Raw genomic sequence first — 20,956 nt, 5'->3', positions numbered from 1 at the left:
ATCTGCGTTGAAAACTTGCACACGACTACCAACAATGGCGCTAGCATTCGTGCGTGAAAGTCATTGATTAAACAGCGAGAAAACAAACACGACCCGAGTCGCAGACCGGCGAGTCGAATTAAAGTGGTTCAGATTTCGTCGCGCGCTCGAGTCCACGCGCTCGGCGATCATTGTTCGAACACTTTTCGCAGCATCCCACAGAGGGCAGCACTCTCATTCGAGAAACTCATTTCGAGCGCGTTGTTCGCACCACTTTTAGCGAGCGGCATTACTCCTTTGGCTGCGCTCACGCAGGGACCGCCGAGCGGCATGAAGCCGAGCGCGAGCGACGAAAGCGCGAGGACCGCACGCCGGTGACTTTGTCAACCGAATGACCCGTTGGGTGGGTTCCGGAGGCGAGCGTTCGCTATGTCGCCGTCAGCTGGGACGACTGTAGCGCCACCTTGAGAAGGTACGCAGCTTTTGTTTTCGGTTTTGCGCAGCTCGACGCTGCTTAGCTTGAGCGACCCTACAGCGACAGGTGGTTTGGTCGATGGCAAAGCAGATTAAGGATCGGGTGTCGCCACCGCGCCAGACGCGAGCCCGCGCTGCAAGCCGCAGAGAGCACGCGTTTCAGTTTAGTTTTTTTTTTTATCTGCGTTTTTTTTTTCAATTACTTTTTTCGTTTGGTGAAATATGACGTATCCACACGCGCCGAGTAAGCTGCGTAGCATTGGCGCCAAAATACTGAAAAAAAAAATTAAAGTAAAACTTGTTCTTCCTCGACAGCGCACGCAGTATGCGCGATATTACCATACCAGCTGTCGATCAGAAAATCATGTTTTGCGTGTTAGTGTTGTTGAAACACAAAGAAGCAAAACTGTTGCCAGGCAGAAAGGTGTTCCTAGAGCCGTTAATTTCCATGAACAATCGCGAAAGACCGAGAAGGAGTGCGGTAATTAAAAGCACAGCCTGTCGCTGTGCAGAACATTTGCGCGAAGGAATAAAAGCAAAGGCGAACAAAGAGTTGATGGAAGGAGGCGCCGCCACGTGAACGGGGACCCTTCGCGTTGAATAAGTAACGTCTTCATTGTGCTCCAGAATGCGGAATAGAGCGCTGCCACAGCCGCCTGGTGACCTCGACGCGTTCAGAAATAGTCGCCTCGCTGTCCGTGCACGACGGCGAGTGAGGACAGGCCACCGAGGAGGGGAAGAAGTAATGCGATGACAGGATTGTGGGAGCGTAAAATAAAATTGAGCGTGATGATGAGCTCGGCAAGTCGATAAAGCAAGGCGCGAAGTGGGCCGCCGATGGCCCACTCATCTACCTGTCGCTCGCGTCCCTGGCGTCGAGGTTAGCCCCGAGAATTCAACATGGCGGCAAATCGATGAGCGAGTGTCGCGCGAGTAAGAAAGGGGCGAGAGGAGTGGGGACGCGTTAGGGAAAACGGGAGAGATGGAATGGGGAAAGGAAAGGCGCTCTGCCTTCTCGAGCACGTGGTCGGCAAGTGGTTTTTCCAGAGGCCCTGTTGCCACTCCATATTTTGCGGAATTCATAATGGTTCGTCGAAGCTCAGGCAGTCGTATGACAGCAAAAAAGCTGCAGTCTCCATTTCGAATGTTGCGTGGACGCTGCAGATTTGCAATTCTATGTGTAGCAAAAATGTTGGAGAAGGCTAATGGAAAAAAAATGAAAATTCATCAAGACAAATATTCAGACTTTGAAAGCCAGCCACGACATGTAGTGAACAAGTTAGACGGCACCGCGTTGCGTCCCATATGAAGGATGACGACAAACGAGAAGTCATTAATATGAATTTAGGCTATAGAGGCTGGTACAAAAGGAGGAAAACAGATGGCTCGTGAGCAGGTGGCAGGTGACACGCTCGGCTAGCTATGTAAGAACTTCAACAGAGTGCCGCTGAGTTCCGAGAAGTGGAAACAAAACTGCGCTTCAAAACATAAAGATAAATCTAATAAGGCTTCTGGCTTTTTGTCGCTGTTCCTTGACGTGAAGTGACAATGGTACAGAACCCGAACCCCTCGTCACCGTTGGCGTAGCTATAATACTAAGCACACCTGGACCATGATATGACCAAAGCCGGCACATCCTCTAGACCCCCTCCAGACGTCAAAGCTTTCGATTGCGACATACCGTGACGCGTCGCCTGCACTCACCCCTGAAAAATTGTCCTATACAAAAGTTGTCGAGTATGTATCCGCGGCGTACAGGAAGAATATCCGCCTGGCACTCAAGAGGATCGCGGTTCGAATCCCGGGGCCGTGCAATTCTCAACGATATCATAATGTCGAGGGAAGGGAATAACCAAGTCTGGGATGCAGCAATTCCGGCGACCACAGACAACGCACCCTCTCACCTGAACAGAATTTGACCACGCTGGTGTTGTACTTGGCCGTCACCTAGTATATGGGTATACCAATTAACCCTCGACTCTCAGTCCCTAGTGGCTGCTGAGCAAATAACCAAGGAGGCTTTCCGACCTGTGACACAGCGGAACGTGCTAAGAATCTCTGGCTCCGCACAGGTCACCATTCGAAACTGAAGCTGGGGGGACGTTTAGCGCTAGAACCTTACACAGTAAGGATAGCCTAGCAGTGCTGTTCGAGGTTAGGTTAGAGATGAGGTTAGGAAGACAGGTGAATCGTACGAATACACCGCGAGAGTTAAATAACTGGCAGAGTAAGAATCGGGGGTGGAGTGCATTTGGCAGGCACTCTGAGGCGATGAATAGCAGTTTACCAGTATCCCTCAAGAAGATGGTTTAGTTTGGTTTATTATGGTTTAACGTCCCGAAGCAACTCGGGCTATGAGGGACGCCGTAGTGAAGGGCTCCGAAAATTTCGACCACCTGGGGTTCTTTAACGTGCACTGACATCGCACAGCACACGGGCCTCTAGAATTTCGCCTTCATCGAAATTCGGCCGCCGCGGCCGGGATCGAACCCGCGTCTTTCGGGTCAGCAGCCGAGTGCCGTAACCACTGAGCCACCGCGTCGGGTCCCCCTCAAGAAGAAAGTATACATATAACAGCTGTACCTTACCGGTACCAACCCATGTGGCAGAAATGTGGAGGCTAAAGAAAATAATTTAAATTTGAGGGCAGAGCAGCGAGCTGTGGAAAAGATAATGATAGGTGTAACTTTAAGAGGCAGTAAGAGAGCTGAGTGGGTAAGGAAACAAACGGGAGTTAATGACATCCAGTCGAAATCGAGGGGAAGTGGGCACGGGCATGTATAATGAGAAAATAAGATAACCGATGGTAACGGAGTGGATTCCGAAAGAAGGCAAGCGTAACAGGGGAGCGGCAGAGTCAGGTCGGTGGATGAGACTAGGGGGTTTGCGGCAATAAGCTGGCAGCAGCTGGCAGAGAACAGGGTTCATTGGAGGAATATGGGGGGGGGGACATTTTTCCTGCAGTGGACGTAGTTATGCTGCTGCTGATAACGACGATTACGACAAAAGGCGTGAAAATAATTGTACAGATGATAGAATCGGCGGTGAAAGCAACCACCTTCCTTCGATTACGGGATTGTAATCGGTAAGCAATGTGGCGTCGGCCTTACGTGTGGCAAATAAGTGACAACGGACTGTACTTCTTCTGGACTCTTGCTAACACGTGCGGAACGCTCGCATTGCAACTTGCTCTATGCTTGCAGCAGGTGCACGCAACGCTCCAGCAAGAAGGCACGAGAGAAGCGTTGCTTTCAAATGTCTGTTGAAAATTGAGCCCATTTACCCTCCACCCCATAATGCGCAGGAACACAGCAGTGTGTGTTCGTTGAACGGGTTCGGCTCCCACCACGATGTACACTGTACGAACTGCGGGCCATACTGAGATTGTAGACTGTTCGTGCGCAGATTGTTCTGCACAACACAATTAAGCTCTCGTTACCGTCTTATTGGCTTTAATTCGACTTGGAGGCGATCCGACACAGACTAGACACGAACCAACCTCGTGCACTAATGCCGAATAGTAGTTCTGTAAATGTGGCTTCAGGTTTGCAAAACTTCTCCCATGTATGCGCTCGTAAGAAGACAAGTCCTGTCGTCGAAGCGCAGTCCGGATACAACGGACATCTTTTTCAGATAACGCGAGTCCGTTGCAGCGAACTTTGACAGCATGAAGTGATTTCACTGATATAAGAATGGGCTCAGTACAACTGTGTTAACTGGTGATTGTAACCGTTACAGTATAGAACTGCTAGACGTAATTTATACTGCGGTCAAAATCACAGTTGCTATAAAGATCGTCACAGTTAACTCAGCATATCCTGCTGCTTCGCTCATTTTCCCTCATTCAATTTTTCCTAAGTATTCGAGCTATTTTATTCATAATTGTTCACCGAACGCATCTATTTGCTTCGGCTTCACTTCGAACCTGAAAATTCTCCCGTGCCTACCAAACAGCTATCTTTTTCTCATCTACCATGAGGTGGGTGCAGAGTTTCCGACCCATCATGGGCCAGCCACCGCTAATCAATCGTGCCTTTGTTTTCTAAATCTGGCCTCAAAGTTCTTCTTCTCTCGGTTTTCCTAGCGTTTCAAAAAATATAACAGAAGTTGATTGAATGAAACTTGTCAGTGAGATTTTTAACGTCACTCTCGCTGCCTGTGCGCGTAATGACCGATTTCCGAAAATTAATGCGAAAATGTGACTCTTCTTTTTTTTTTCTCCTTTGCAGGAAGCTGCTGGACGCAACCGGGGACTAAAATGTACGTGCATTTCTCGTCACACCGTTGAAAAGTTGACACCACACTGTTGACATCACGAAGCGTACGGTGCAAAGTACGACACGAGACACACGCTGAAAGAAGACGATCACGAAACTACGCACATCGCTGTTCCGCGTTCTTCTTCCTAAACTGTGTGTCTCGCATCGTGCAGTAGTCTTCATGGTCTTTCCGGACCTTCTATCCTTCCAAAACGTTTTGAAGCAATTGAAAACCCGAGTCACTCTTCGGAAGCGCTATACCGAGCCATGAGGAAGAGGAGGAGGTAGAAGAGGAAAGGCAGGGAGGTTCACCGGAAGAATAATCGGTTTCCTACCCTACACGGGGGGAAGGGGGTGCTGTGGAACTTTGCTGCGTTGTGAAAGAATATAGTAATGTGCCGATACAAGACTTTAGCTGTGGCGAACAGCCATACTCTCATGTGCTCAAACGCGCATGAACCTACAAGCGCAGATACGTAAACATAACCAAACTTTTTAGTCAGCTTATTCACGCTGGCGCCTGGCCAAAGCGTACCCGTAATGGCCTTCGCGCTGCAAGGGTAACGAGCCGAGCCGCTGCATAGACGCTGCAATAAGCTTTGGCTTCACAAGCACCGTACATGATCTCCCATTAACGTTATTACCCTGACCAACGCAAGAAAACGCAAATAGGAATAGTTAATTTAGAACGTCTTAACGCCCGGCGTCTCTGTATTTCCTTCTCCGTTTATTTTTTTTTTTACTTTGTGCCTCCTTCCGTCTGCTGTGTAAGATTCCTCTTAACGCGTAGAAACAAGAAATACATGCTATTTTTTTCTTTTACTGGCTTAGTTATGAAAGCTTGATGAAGAAAACTGGAGATTTTTTTCTGGCCTCCATGATAACATCAACAGCTTAGAGCCGTCTACTGCCGGAAATGTCTTATTTATGGCACGTATATATAATATGCCGTGCAGCAACGAGCGCGATGATGGGGCGCAAATAATCGCAGGCTTTCCTCTCTGGCTATGTAGCTATTTTTACACCACAACTTCAGAGACACAAAAACGAAGTTTAAGGACGTAAGAGTGGTGTTTATTGAAATAATGTCAGGCAGTTCGGTAATATAAAAATGCGCACTTGCCTGAAAAGTGTACCAGGCTTCATACGAACTGAGCTTAATTTTGCATTGGCTGAGTCCTGGGTTTTACGATACGCCGTGGCTATACCTTTAAGCCCATTCAACCGGTAAAGATTATTAACCACACGTTTTTTTTTAAAAAAACAGCCCCAGCCAAACAGCGTCGAAGAAAAGTCGAAGAGGAAGCGTACAGGGGTGCAATCCAGGAACGGAGTATGTACCGTTAAAATTCCAGCTAGGCCTGTCGAATAATGGCGCACTATACGGAAGGCACGTTTCGTGTGCTACGGGCAAGTGCTGCCATTCTTCCCTTTTGAGTCTAGTGCGGGGTGACGGTGCTTCATGCTTTGTTCTTTCGAGCAATCCATTCGGGCAGAGATACTTCGGAGTGCGCATACACATATGACCCTACGACGAAAGTTTTAGTGTTAGCTTGAAGCTAGCCTATTATCGGCGAAGTCCTGACACCTGTTTTTCAATAACCTGCAAACATACATTTCTCCGGCGACGCAGCTGATAGTGATACATGGCCTAAGGGAGTCAGCCTAAGACTACGCCGAGCGGTCACGGCTTGTAAGACGTTCCTCGATCGGTCGCCTCTTTTCCACTTTGAAGCTTATCTCGGCGGAAGGCTTCGCGAGTACCCATCAGTGTTGCGCAAACAAAGTAGCAACTAATCGATGGAACGGAACGCCACGAGAAAGGGTAGGGGGCTGGTGTCGATCGAACGGTGCATCGTATACGAGGCCCCCTGCCTCCCTGCGGCGTGGGCTCTTGTTTGTGCCTCCTCGGAGCGCGTCACATCACACTGGCTGCGCCTGTTGAAAGCAACTCGAGCGTAAGCGTCCTCCATGCGTCGCCGAGCTGCCCCCTGCAGCCTAAGTCAATGGCAGGCGGCTGTGTAATTACGAAGCACTGATATACAGAATTAGACCCCGGTGATCGATACAGACTGTCCTGAAACACACGCCAAACACCAATCCAAAAGGAGCTTCTCCCCGCCCCCACCCCAACCGTTTATTGTTTAGCTCAAACCCTGTCTTCCCTCCTAACAGCGCCCTCGACTTTAGCAACAAGTTGCAAGCTTTCACCACATACCACCGAAGCCTTCGCATAACCATAGAAAATTGAAATCCTATAGATAAATCCTGTTAGATCCCGCGCCAAACTCCCGACGGCGCAGTGCCCGGCTTTCCCCTTCCTTCCAGTTAACGAAACAGCGCAGATATCCTGCTGTTAGCGTTTGTCAACCATGCAAGTCTGATAAGGTTGGCCTTTTACTACGCGTTCATTATGGTTTCGAGAAGCCATATAGTTCAAGGCCGTTTTCGCGTTCAGCATATCTTCCAGCCAACGTGCGTTTTGCGCTTGCCAACGATTTATTGGTTTTTTTTTTTTTTGCATGCATGCTCTACATACACGGGGTGTGCAGAGCGCAGTAAGCCACCGATGTATTCGCAACACACACAAAGCTCCGTAGCAGGGGCAGGAATGGTTAATGCAGTGCTAGAGCTGGAAGTGACCATCGAAATCGAAATGTGCAAGCTTTTTTTTAAAGCGATGTTGATTGATGTTGATGTGCAAGCTTCTCCTATTTATTTTATTTTATTTATTGATACTGTCAGCCGTAGGCCGTTACAGGGTGGAAACAGATACATATGTAACTTAAGTCACACAGCCACAAGTATGAACAGTGCACAATTCAAAACAGTCAAATTGAAAACGACAATCGTCGCAACACAGCTGTCCTGCACTGCAGATACAGATTGGTTTTGCGTGAAGACAAAAAAAAATTGTTTTTGTCCTGCATCCTATTTATGTTTCTTCTCCTATCCGATAACACGCCACTATTGATCCACAGACTGCGACATATATTACTAGCGTTAAAATACACACAAAGGACAGAGAGCAGAAACACGCAGGACAGACGCTAGCGTCTGTCCTGTGTGTTTCTGCTCTCTGTCCTTTGTGGGTATTTTAACGCTAGTAATATGTCGCAGTTTGCGGATCAAAAGCACCAACTAGCCCAACTTTACTCTTTAATCACGCCACTATTACGCGCTTGAGGAATTTGTAATAAAGCTACGAAGCTTTTATGCCCAGTGCGTGGTATTGAAGTGACATGACTATACTTTGTTTGAACCACATTTAAAAAAAAAAGAAATTGGCGAACCTATTTGTGAGCGCTATCACTGTAGCAGTGACGTTTCGGACGTTTCGTAGCACATTCTAGGACGAGTTATCCAGTCCAACCCACCGGATGCAGACGGCTATCGGCAGGTCTTACATACTGGGTCCGCTGGGAAGCCGATCCGGCAATAGAAAATTTCTCGCTATGGGGTTGGGGAAGTGCAAACATTGTACAGGTCACAATTTCGCAGGTAAAGACAGTATACGCTGTCCGGGTTACTGCATACACTGTAAGTGTAAGCTTCGGCTATGTCCACATTATTTTCGATGCTTTGTCGTTTTTTGGCAGTGCTGTAAGCGCGTCTTGTGTTCTTTCCCAGACATGAGAAAAAAAAAACTACTACTACTGCTGACAATATTGTAGGTTCAGTACTAGAGCTGTGCAAAGCCGACTGTGGACGTGCACCACGCTCGCGCAGGTCGCAGCACATTCGGCTGTTCCACCGTCGGTACCAGAGCCGCGAGCAACGGCTTCTGGCCATCCAGCAGGCGGCCACGGCTGCCAGCAGGGGGCAGCACCTGTCGCGAGACATGAAAGCCCTCCTCACCAACCTGTCGCCGGCCGAGCGAAGGCTGGTCGCCATCAAGAATAACCTCCAGGTAACGCCGCCATGGCAACTGTGCTTTGCGAGCCATGGAGCGCCTTTGTGATTGTAGAACTCGAGCGGGCATCGTGGTACTATGGTACTAGTCTCATGCATCACCGAACATTAGAATAGTGCTATAAAAATGTTGTGTTTCTGTATTGTTATATACTGCATTAGAACGTTACATTTAATTTTAAAAATTATCAAATAACGTTGTATGTTATGTGGAAAAAATTGTTCAACATTACAAAAGTAAACATTATTCAGTGCTGGTTTTTACATGTTATTATAATGCCAAAAATGAACAAATCTTATATGTGATAGATAAACATTACTCTAACGTTGCTAATAAACATTGTTTTAATAGTCTTCTAAAATAATGTTGAAATCATAACTATAAACAACATTACAAATATATCGCAAGCACTGAATCCCAGAACTTGTTTTACTGCTCTTTCAATTGGCAGTACTTTTCAACTAAATATATTTGATCGCGTCTGCTATAGATTGCATGCAAAGTCCCATTATTCTGTTAGAAAGCTTTGCTTATTACCCATTCTCACTATCACTCATATATATGGGATACCCCTCAGTAATGGCCGTATAAGTTTGACTCTGCGGTATTCGTTCGGAAGTGAGTGTATGAGTTGCCTGTTGTGCTGTGTTGTGGAGCTCACGTGTCGCTCTCGTAGGTAGTCTTTGCAAAGCATTGTGAACCTTCACAACTGACGGGCTTGCATTGCATGCATGTGCAGAGTTAAAAATCATTTTCGAGAATGTTGCATTTATGTTTGAATGTTTACTTAATGCTAGGGAAAGGTAATTCAAATCTTAATTTCTAATATTGCATATACGTTAAAGAAAAAAAGACAATAAAAACATTGAATTCGCGTGCGACCAAAACAAAAGTAACATTGTTGTAATGTTTCGGTGCTACCTCGGTGGTGCAGACATGGTCTGTCCAATACAGAGACGTTCTGCTTACGCGCACTCGCCGCGGCCGAGTCATTTAGCTTGGCCGTTTTTGATCACAAGGATTAAGAATAAAAGACGACGTAATGAGCTGTCGGAAAATGTAATTAACTTTTTCCGACACCGGGCTCTGACTCAGTGCGGTTGTGTGCAGTCCTTGCGTGAGCCGTGCAGGCGCAAAACGTGGACGCTATATTAAACTTGTAACTGCGCACCGGTTTGGACTACTCACACACTCGCTATAACACTGTAGATAGTGAAAAGGTGTTTTCATCTGGTTCAGTCAGAATACAGAATAATATGGTCGTAGCTGTACATGTATGCACGGAGTTCATATTGTTGCTGGTTCACAGTCTCCGGCGCTGTTCTGTCTTCGTATTTACGGACTACTTCAAGTATCAATGCTATTTCCCCCCTGCCATATCTCCGTTTTTCCCATCTTCATTGTTAAAAGACATCTTACTATTTTTTTTCCTCGCTTTTCGCCGTCGTTGAGTGAGCAGGTGCAGGCGGTCTTTCAAAGCATCGCATTGTGAAACGGTTGTGTTCTGCGCTCCTTCAGCTCAAGCTATATACCGCGTATAATCGCATGGCACGCACGTGAGCTGCCAGCATTGAGGCGGTCGCTCCTATATTCTTCAACTGGTGCGTGCTGATCTCGTACATTCAGCGAAAGTCTACTGCCAGAAAACCTTTTCTCAGGATCACTGAAAAGTTTCGTACCTTCATAACTCTCCATTTCCATCCTGGCGGGGGAGGGAGGGGAGTTACACGGAACGGGAAAGGAAAGGCGAGGCGGAGATGGACGGCCGGTTTCTATAGCTCACAGCAAGAGCACTGCTCCGCTCAAAGCAATAAAAAAGGATAACAATATAGAGCCGAAGCCGAATACGAAAGTGCCGCTTCACTGAGGTGCAGCGCCCTCTTCGGCTCTTACGTGACAGGCATCCTCAAGGAGAGGGAAAGCGTGCCCACATGCATACAATGCGGAGAAATCCGCTGGTTGGAAGCGTGTGCAGAAACCGAACACGAAAGTATAGAATCAAGTCACATCGGTCGCGCACATGGTAACATCTCCACTCTGTAGAATTCGAACTCCCACAATGCCAACCTCCCAAATGTGAACAGTGGTGAATATCAACTTGGAGTGAGATTTACGCGGGATACTGAACTCGAGAGTACCGTACATTAACTTGTCGCAAGATAATGTAACGACATGCCAACAACGAACAGAGCAGAGCAGTTGTCTTCGCGGGGTGACGTGCTTATCTCAAGCAAGTATGTACGACGTACAGTCTTTGCCAAAAGTAACCAGGCTGCATGGTTTTGCTTCTCAGTCATATATTTAAACTATTACGTCAGCCCTCAAGCTCTAAATCTCTGCATGGTAAGGAGAACCCCTGCCCTCACCTTTAAAGAACTTTTTTTGATATTTAGGGAAGCAGTAAGGGTTCTACACGAATGAGCAGCAAACCATGCACTTTTTGGCAAAGGCCGTACGTACCATACAGTTTACATGTAAACGTCTAAAATGTCGGAAGAATAAGCACCCAGTCATTGAGCGTTTTCGAGAAGAGTGAGCACATTGCTTAACTTTATAATTGCTGATGCACATTGAGCCAGACCAAGCTTCTCTCAAGAACAGTGCACATGTACGCATACGTAACACTTCGATAACTAAAACGGAATCGATGGCTGATATACATGAGGTCAATATGGGAAAACGGTTAAATAGGCGAGAAAAGTAAGGTATACCATACATATCACGCAGTAATGCTAGCACGTTCATTGACAAAGCAAGGCGCGCGTCGACACCGGCGATATAAGCTTCGCGCGTTCCAGCGAAAAATGAATGCACCAACATCAAAACAGGAGGCGGGAAGCCGAAAAAGATGTGAAACCTGGCTCGAGGCGCGTAATACACACGTTTTGAGGCCACCCTAATCATTCTATATAAGTGACAAGACCGCGCCTTTGTGTTAAGCAGGCCACAACTCGTACGGCAGATGACAAGAGCGTTCGCAAAGATTGAGGACGTCCATTTGTTCACCTTTGTTGCACGTTTGGCCAAGTGCAGTGGCTTGACAGGTGAACGGACCCGCGGCCTGTCGCAAGAGGCGTGTAGTTGGGCCTTGAAGCCAATTACTAAGACGCTGGAAGACAAAGCAGCAACGGGGTTAACTCTCAAGCGTAGCTCATTGCGGAAGGAACCGCACGGGGCGAGGTATGCGTTGGAGAAGCTCTCACTGTCGTCCACGGCGTCCTTAAGCAGACAGGCGAAGGTCTAAGTTGCCGTTCTGATAACAGTAGGCTTAGTTTATGTTCTGGTACTCAAATGAGAAAAAGAGAAAAGTTATGACGTGGAAATAATGAAGCCCTTCGTATCAAACTCGTTACAGACTGTACAAATGCTACAGCAAGATTTCGTTGATGCATGCTCATAAAAGAATATGATAAATCTTTCGCAGCATACCGCTTTTCTCGGTCCATTCCTCAAAGCAGAAGTCGAAGCGAGGGCTGCCAGATATGGACAAGGCGTGCTGTAAGATCACTGACAGCAAAAGCGAACGTCCCAGTTAAGCCACCTAAACTTCAAACGGGCCCAACTGTTTCATCATCAGACGATACAATAATTTTGAAGTGTGACGTTAGCTTGTTGTTTGTGCCCTATTAACTGTGCGCCGTTTTGTTTATTACCTTTCATAAATCAGCCAAACGAACTAATTTACACATCAACATTGCAATTTCTCAACACATTTATTCCTACATTTCTGCGATGCGGGCAAGTAACGATGAAATGCTAGAAGTTCATTTTTATTCGCTGGCCATATTACAGCGCTGACGCAAACAGACCCCAGATGTGCTTACTATTCTCAGATGGAAATTTGAGCGCGACTGTTCAGTGGGCTACGGCTGAGAGGAATAGAAAGCAAGCTAATAATTAGACTCGTTTACTTTTTTTTTTTTTTGACCGTGAGAATGGCGAATTTTACACTGACGCGGGAAGCCCGCGAAACGCGGCGCACTTTAGGCTGTGCTGCGCGGAATCAGCGACTGCATGCAGTGTTCGCCGTATGCAGCAAAGTTGGAAGAGAGGTGCGTCACAGAGCTGCACAACGGGACAGCCTTGGACAGCCAGCTACGCAAGCGACATTTGATGGCCCGAGTGCAGCTGTCGCACAGCTCGGTCACTATGCTTCTGACGTCCGCTCCCACTGGGCCTGCCACTTTGTACTCACTAGAGCTAAAACCTGCTCTGGATTTACAATATATCTGTCTACGTCGCACCGGTGTTCAAAAAGGTTCCGTTCAGAGCGTAGACAGAATTTTGTAAGGCGAAATCCTTACATGGGGCATTGTAACGAAACCCGGCGGCGTCGGAGACCACGAAAAGTGGTCCACAAAATCACCATTGACGTCAGCAAAGACAATTCTGAAGGTGCGGTGAATCAAACCAAGGACCTTCAGATTGCGATACGAGCACACAACACATAGGCCACAAAACCGCGTTGCTCTTTGACTTAGTGTATGCGTTCCCGACTGTATGCTATGAGTAGGTGAGTCATTAGGAAGGAATAAATATCTAAATTAAAAATTAATGCTTTCTCCTTCAAAGCACGCAAGTAGTTTTAAATGCCCTGCGTAACTTTTCTTGCCCCGGTGGCGTTGAGGTGTGCTCGCCATTTTTACGCTATTCCCCATAACGAGCATGCACACGCGCTGTTGGCGAGATTGATCACGGCATAGCTTGTCCAATGCCAGCGTGCATGACACGGCCAGACAGTCTTGGGCTGGCAGTATCGCGGTGCCGGTGGAAACGCTCTTTTTCGATCACCATCAGCTTTTTTCAGTTCTGGCGTATCAAAATAAACTACGAAAGTAACGGATGGATGCTCGACTACTAGAGATCGTCCGCTGCCCGCCCCCTTTCACACATATATAGAACCCTTATTCCGCTCAAGGTACAACCCTGGACATATTAGAGGTATACATATGCATAGTAGACATGAGGGGAATACATATGAGCGGTGGACGGTACAGAGCGAGCTCAAGCAGGGTACGAGGTTATGGTACATGATGGAGTTACATGATGGGTATACCGACTGCTTCTGACTACAGTGACACCTCTGGGTGCACCTTCTTTCCTGCAATAGCGAAACCTGTTGCGTCGTTTGGAGGTGCCCTCGACTAGATGCGCGCGATGGAGGCAAGGGTGAGGACGTACCGCATGCCGGTACTGTGTATGGCAATGGTCCGTAACCCATCCGGATTACTGTTGGACTCCCTCCCACACGATACGCCTGCCCCGGTGGTTCACCGGATGCGACGTTCCTGCTGAGCCCAATATCGCGGGATCGACTCCCGGCTGCGGTGGCCGCATTCTGATGGATGCAAAATGAATGCTAGTGTGCTGTGTGATGCCTTCAGGTGGTCCGAAGTGCTACTGGTGGTAGAAATTAGTCGGAGGCCCCCCACTGCGGCGTTTTTCATGGGATGCTGGGAGCTCGGGACACCGAAGCTCAACACACCGTGCCATGTATACATCCCGCATGTGGTACATCGCACCTCCCGCAGGTGTCTCCAGGCCAGGCGGTGCCGTTCCGGCGGGTGCGGTCGCAGTCTGTGATGTTCCAGGCAGACCCGATCCGCCGCAGCCCCGTGGCGGTGCGCGCGCGCTCGCTGTCGGTCAGCGACTTCGCCGAGCGGCCGCGCGTCCACTCGGTCGGCGCAGGATTCGGCGAGCGGCTGACGGCGCACGAAGAGGACGACAGGTTCCGGGCGTACGCGCGCCAGGTGTACGTACTGTTCGCTGTGCTGGCTGCGGTCGTGGCCGCCGTCGCCTGCTACACCTTCCAGAGGATCCGCCTCCGCCGCGACCAGCCGCCGTCGGACGACGCGGCGCAACGACTCGACTTATGAACGGTACCTTGCAAGAGGACTCGACTCACCGTCAGTGGCTGCTACCGTACACTAATGGGCTCATACTCAGTAGCAGCAGCGCACGCGGTACATATGCCGGACGCTTGAGCCCATCCTTTCTTCTTTTGTTCGTGTCCGTTACGTGTCCGCTGACGTCGCAGAATGTTTCGACCAGCAACGCGGGGTGCGCCTTCGCCACGGACATTGAGGTGACCTCTGTGGGATGGCGGCCCAAAGACAGTCAATCTGGATTGCAGAAAGTAAGGCTGCTGCTGCTGGTGACATTGTTAAGCATGCAAGCTGTTGTGCTACCAGACCTGTTTCGATGTCATGCACACACAGAGGTTTGATGTACAGTCCCCGTAAAAAGTATACAGCCCATGGGGTTTGCTTCAAAGCTGTTTAGCGCGGCTCCCTAGCGCATCCAGCAGTCCAAAGCTTGGGAGGATCGAGGACGCGAAGCCATTCTCTTTTCGAGAGATTATGGCCGCTGAGGGTGCGTCACGAAGCACGCTGCAGGCCTCGAAAGCAAACCCCTTGGGCTGCATACTTTTGACGGAGCCTGTACGTGGGTTCATCACCGTCGTCCCGGCGGCGTCACATTTGCGCACACTAGCTGTTTAATGATTCCCCCTGGTGTTTTGTTACGCTATATGAAGGTACGCAAGGGCGCCATAAGTAAGGAAGCAGCTGCACCGACGGTGTTCTTTCTTGCCGCACAATAATCGTCTTTTCCAGGATTGTAACGCACTGTCCCTGCCGGCCTAACATCTTTGCTTCTCTGCTTACTGCTATCGACTTTAGTCAGGTTAGGGGCGCAGGAGACTGGCCGCCTTGGTCGGTCCGTTTCTGTACCGTCTGTGATGTTCAGTGCTCGTAAGGTCGTGTGTTGTATAAGATTATTACCAGAATGCTTGTTTCAAAGCCACGACCTGCGCATTCTGACGTGAGCGCTGTACACCCGTTTACTGTGCCTATCCTCATCGATGTGATGTCGCATCATCCTCTAGCAATACCTCTCAGCTCATGCACGTAACTTAATTGCATGGACATATCTGCTATATCTTGACGCTTACACGCTGTCGTGTTCTGCGATGGTCGCGGTGAGCACAATGCGACAGTATTATGCGGCACGTGTATGCCGTAAGACTTCGGAAACGTTGAAGTGCGCGTACACATGCAGCGTTTTACCGTACTTCCACTTTTTCTTCTTTATTTAAGCTTTCCTATTACTGCATGCATGATGTAGTGCTCTTTACCAAACCTGCTACGGCGCTGCCGTACACCACTGCGCCTTACCTGTGCCGCGGGCGTACCTTGCTTCTGTTTCACGTCCACTTCACCGTATGTACTTATTCCTTTGTCCCTTAGATAGGTTGTTCCTTCCAGGCTTCCCCTCCTTAACATTTTTTCCTTAAATTTATGTCGTGCTCGTTCTTTTTGATAGCCAGCACACACGTTTAGGTTCTTAGAAGCAAACGTGTGTGGTCCGCGTTTGAGCAGCAACTTCGCATCCACATGGGATGCAGAAGTTCGGCACTCAAGGCTGTTGAGTTATGCCAGGCGTTTCAGGGAAGTCCGCTACTATTTCTTAGAAATAGGGTTTTTGTGGTAAAGAGAAGCTTTTTGTGCCATATACCAATACCAGTGTTGGCGGACGTCGAATCATATGTTACCTGATTACCTAAATTCTAATCGTGAACATTCTAAATATTACAGATGGGTAGCTAATTTCAATTAGCGACTTGTAGCCGGCCGTTAGTAGTGGCCATATCAGTTTTTAACAGTTCGAAAGAGCGTTTGCCCTCGTCGCTGTGGCTCGGCAAATTTGAGCGGTTTATCGCGCCATTCGAAAACAGCGCGCCTGCGGTAAGCGCAGAGTGACGTCCATCCAATCGGGACACTCCGTGACGCACGTACCACGTGACATTTAGTTAATCACTTTCGGTATTATGACTCAACTGCTTTTTGACGTCCGCCAAATAGCATCCCTTTACCTCAAAAAACCTACTTTTATGAATTAGTGGCGGGCTTCCCTGAAACATCTGGTGTGTTATGCATGCCATCCCCGACAAAGCGAAGCGTGCATTCTGTACACGTGACGTCTGCATGCAAGCTAAGTTTTCCGCGAGCGCCAGAGCGTTTATGCCTTTCTCCATCGTTCTTCACTCGTCAGAACACATATATGATACTGTATCCCATGCAAATTTTGTCCGAACAGTGCTCTTGCATACTGCTGCTCCGACTATGTATACAGTGGCTATCAAAAGCTGCGAGCTACGTCTGCCTTTATTATTTTTTGCTTTGCGAGAATTGAAAGCTCCCCTAAACAGCCTCTAAACAGAGAAAAGCCAGCGCCGGCGGTATACCGAAAGGTTCTGGCGACTGAAGGGTTGACAGGTTCTTTTACTTCAGTGCTTTCATCCCCGAAAATGCAAGTTTTTGTTGTTCCCTGTGTCGAGCGCTCCGCCTACTTGTCTCATCGCTTGTTCAAATATGGGCAGAGTTGGTTGGAGACCACTCCAGCACATGAAGAGAGGAGGAGTTTCCAAGATCACAGGCACCGAGATGCTGTCGTTTCGCGCCAAAAGCAAACTAGCGACGCCGAAACAAGGCCTATATCGATGCCCGCCGGCTGAAATCGACCGCACGGGCCAGCAAAATACCACGCATGCCGAGCAAACAGTGGCCGGCAGCCGAGTTTGCACATCGGCCGCCTGTCTTGTTTCCTCTCTCTCTGTCATATTTGCGCGACCAAGAAAGGCTTGCAACGCGTCGCCGGACAAAGCTCGAGACGCTGGATAATTTTTCAAGCAGCTTCGTGCAATTCTCCGAACGCGTCAGGGACAACGCTCTCTAGCCAACGCAGAACACAGGTAACGACCGGCGAAAAATCGAAGCGGCTTTTGTAGACAAAGCTGTTGCTCTAGACTCTGCCGACGAAATCGAATTAGCCACGGGCCGTCGCTCGGCGAAGCGTTCACTTCAGAGGCCAGTTACGAGAAAGCAAGGGAGCAGAAAACATGGAGGAAAAACGTAATGTCTATATATAGAACAGATATCCACGTCTGTGTTGAAGGAGAACAGCAAACGATGCATTTGGTTTCAGACGTTTGAAGGTTTTCTCACGCCCCGAGCGTTTTGATGACAATTGTGCCATTCATACAGCTGCGCCTCGAAAACCGCCTTTAACGTAGGAGGTAGATCGCCTATGTCAGTTACGTCGCAATCCCTACAACTAGCTTAACTCAAACTCGAACAAATGCGCTCTCGGTACAGCGTGCCGCTCCGTAATTTGACGACCGGCACAAAAAAGGCTGAGGCTTAACTTGGTTAAGCCTGGAGAATGCGAAGCATCATCGTGTCGCGTAATTTGGAGGCGCACAAGCACAGCGACGGCGCGAGGTGGGCCCCCGTTTCTCCACTGTCATGACGTCATGTATCACGTGATTTGAAGGCGCACAACCACAGCGACGGCGCGAGGTGGGCCCCCGTTTCTCCACTGTCATGACGTCATCGTGTCACGTGGTGTGGCACCATCGTGTCACGTAATTTGGAGGCGCACAACCACAGCGACGGCGCGAGGTGGGCCCCCGTTTCTCTGCTGTCGTGACGTCATGTATCACGTGATTTAAAGGCGCATAACCACGGTGAAGGGCTGAAGTGGTAGCTAAAGTAGTATGCTTCGCATAAAACGTCTCAGGCTCAGCGCAATCGTAAGCATCTGTATCACTGTGGAACAAAAAGGGTCGGCAGCTGTAATCAAATGCTGCACCGTCCCGGCTTTCGCGATGTCTTTCAGGCCCTTAAGCTGCAACGCGGATAATGCCCAGCTGCGTGCTACTCTCTACGAGTCTGCCGAAATGCACAGGTAGAAGCAATACGAGAGGCAACATGGTAGCGCGTGGCATCCGCGCTTGGTAAAGTGCTACCGCCGATATATCCGACGAGAATGGGCGGCATCAGGGGCATGCACAGGAAGAGCAGCAGCCCATGTTTACTGGCCACGCGCCTTTGGCGCCGATTCTCGCCGCCTATCGGCGACAGCGGTCCGCGAAGTGCGGCGGCCGCGCGCTACCGTGTTCTCTCGTTTTTAGCATGCTGCATACCGGAGACGTACTAGCGGTGACGTTTACCGGTTTACCGGATGCGCACGCGCAGTGGCCTCGGCTGGCCGCCACCCACGTCAATGCGCATGCGCAGGAGTCATGCAGTAAACCGGCATACATCTCCGCTAGCAAGACTCCGGTATGCTAAAAAAGTCTATTGCTTCTACCTGTACCCGCTGTATTAATAAACACACAACCTGACGTCTAACAAAGGCTGCACACTGAAGAAAAAAATTAATTCAAAGTTAAACCTGATTAGTGACTTCAGTCAACAGTTCTGATCAAAAGAAGTTCAAAGCAGCACCCCGCTAGTTAAGTTAATTTTCATTCAATCTCAAAATGAGCTACCACCAACGAGCTACCACACACGAGGTAGCTGTCGTGGCCTTCAGCTTATCTGAAGGCCATTACTAGAGCAGAATGAAACCGTACACTTTCCTTCACGAGATTCGGGCACCGCAGGCGAAAAAGCACCGTCGCACCCTCTTCTCCAAAAAAGAACAGTCCTTATCTTCTATTTTCTACCTCCTCTTTAAATTGGTTCCCTGCTCATCTTTTGAATGACACCGACACTGTCACCTTCTCACCATAAAACATTGCGAAATTCCACAGGCAGGCTTTTCCATGCACATTATTCGTGAACGCATGCTTTCCATTTTATTTGTTTCAAGAGCAACCTCTGTGATACTCGACAAGGGAAGAAAAGCCAGAATTAAGAGAGGAATGCTTTCTAGGGTAGACGTGCAGGCTAGTTGGTGAACCATGATTCTTTAAAACAGCGCAAAAGACCATGAATAAATTTCCATGAATAAATTTAGTTGTAAGTCAGCGCTGTGTGTGTCTTTTCTATCTGTGTCCCTGTCTTTTGCGCTGTTTTAAAGAAAAATGCTTTCTGTTCCTGCCAGCCTGGATACGAAAAAACAAACGGTGGCTAAGCGCACTGCTAAAGAAATATTGAGATGTAGTATTGTGTAGTATTGCACATACCACACGGAGCCCTCAAGCGTGCTAACCCGTTTCTGTTATGAGTTTTCCGAATTTGTTTGCGATGATGTCATCCGAACGCTAAGGCATGTTACAGAATACAGAAATTCCGGCACTGCGTTCATGCCAAGTTCTCGCATGAGTATTCAGGAACAAGAGAACCAGTATGACTCAAGTGGGCATTATCAGCCACAACATATTTTGCTTATTTAGCTCAACTATGTGCCACCGATTCACACGTTTATTAAAAGTGTATCTACCAAACGTGCTTTTTTTTTCTTCTGCAAAGCACTGGTCAGTGAAACTGAATGCATGTAAATATGTGCCACTGTATATGTGCTTGTTTGAAGAGTGGCTTACCTGCCTCTAGGTGTGAAATGAACCACACCAGAACTGACATGCAGTTGTATACACATTTTGGAGACGACAAAGGTCTATAGGAAGCAGAACACACATGATGGTGACTGCTTCATGTGCTGCCCTCTGTAAATGCAAGTAACTTATTGCTGAGGAGTGCAAGTTGTGAGCAGTATTTCACTCACTGTGTAATGTGCGTATGCTGTTGTGAAGCCTTAGCATGAATACCTTGCCACAATGTCACAGTAACTTAGTTAACCGAAAAACCTTAGGTCATTATATCTGTACATACGCAGCAGAAACAAAAGCAGGGAAAGCATACAAACCAAAGTGCAATTTTCAGTGCTACTACAATAGTTTTTAACAGAAGGTTGTGTGCATCACAATATTGTTCGATATGACTAACTGGCTCGGCATTTACAGCAAGAACAGCTAGAATGAAAAAACAACCAAATTCGCAACAGGCAAACTTCTGCATATAAAAATCGCCAACATAACTTTTACGCAAGCACATGTGTTTGGCATTATGTTCTCCCTTTCCCTTGTATGGAAGAATTGAGAACAGTTTTTGAAAAAGCAGGACTCTGTGGCGAGGCATTCATATGCCTGTAAAATGTCTGCCTTTTGGTGTTCACTATGCACGCGACTTCCTGTCGCATCCCGCTCACGAGGATTCCGTCACTGCATGCTCACGAGTGTGTTGTATTCACCAGCTGTTTTCCTCTTTTGCGATGCTACCTGTTTTTAATGTGTACAGACAACTGGTGCAACTTGTCGGTTCGCACATGTGCGCACCAATGTCTACCGAAGTTACTGTTTTTTGGCACAGAAGCCACGTTTCTGACTTTATAAAATGAATATATATATATATATATATATGTATATATATATACATATACTATAAAACTGGATGTTTAAAAGTGCCCGAGGCAAATATCTTTTTGTATTTAGTCATGTTGCTGTACAGCAAGTATTTTTATTTCAGTGCATTTCAAATAAATTAAA

The 20,956-nt window shown here is 48.1% G+C and overlaps 1 protein-coding gene across 1 annotated transcript; it reads left to right on the top strand.

The window, feature by feature from the left end:
- The first annotated feature begins 290 nt into the window (after window positions 1–290).
- LOC149341517 (uncharacterized) lies at window positions 291–20,782 on the top strand. The gene is made up of 4 exons (XM_089543610.1): window positions 291–451; window positions 4,683–4,713; window positions 8,442–8,622; window positions 14,157–20,782. Coding segments are annotated over exons 2-4 (528 nt in total). The 5' UTR covers window positions 291–451; window positions 4,683–4,711; the 3' UTR covers window positions 14,502–20,782.
- Window positions 20,783–20,956: the final 174 nt, after the last annotated feature.

Source organism: Amblyomma mixtum, chromosome 5 (assembly GCF_055824585.1).
Source record: "Amblyomma mixtum isolate Tamu chromosome 5, ASM5582458v1, whole genome shotgun sequence".
Lineage (NCBI taxonomy): Eukaryota > Metazoa > Arthropoda > Arachnida > Ixodida > Ixodidae > Amblyomma > Amblyomma mixtum.
Note: the sequence above shows the minus strand (reverse complement) of the source record. Positions and strands in the feature narration are given on the sequence as shown.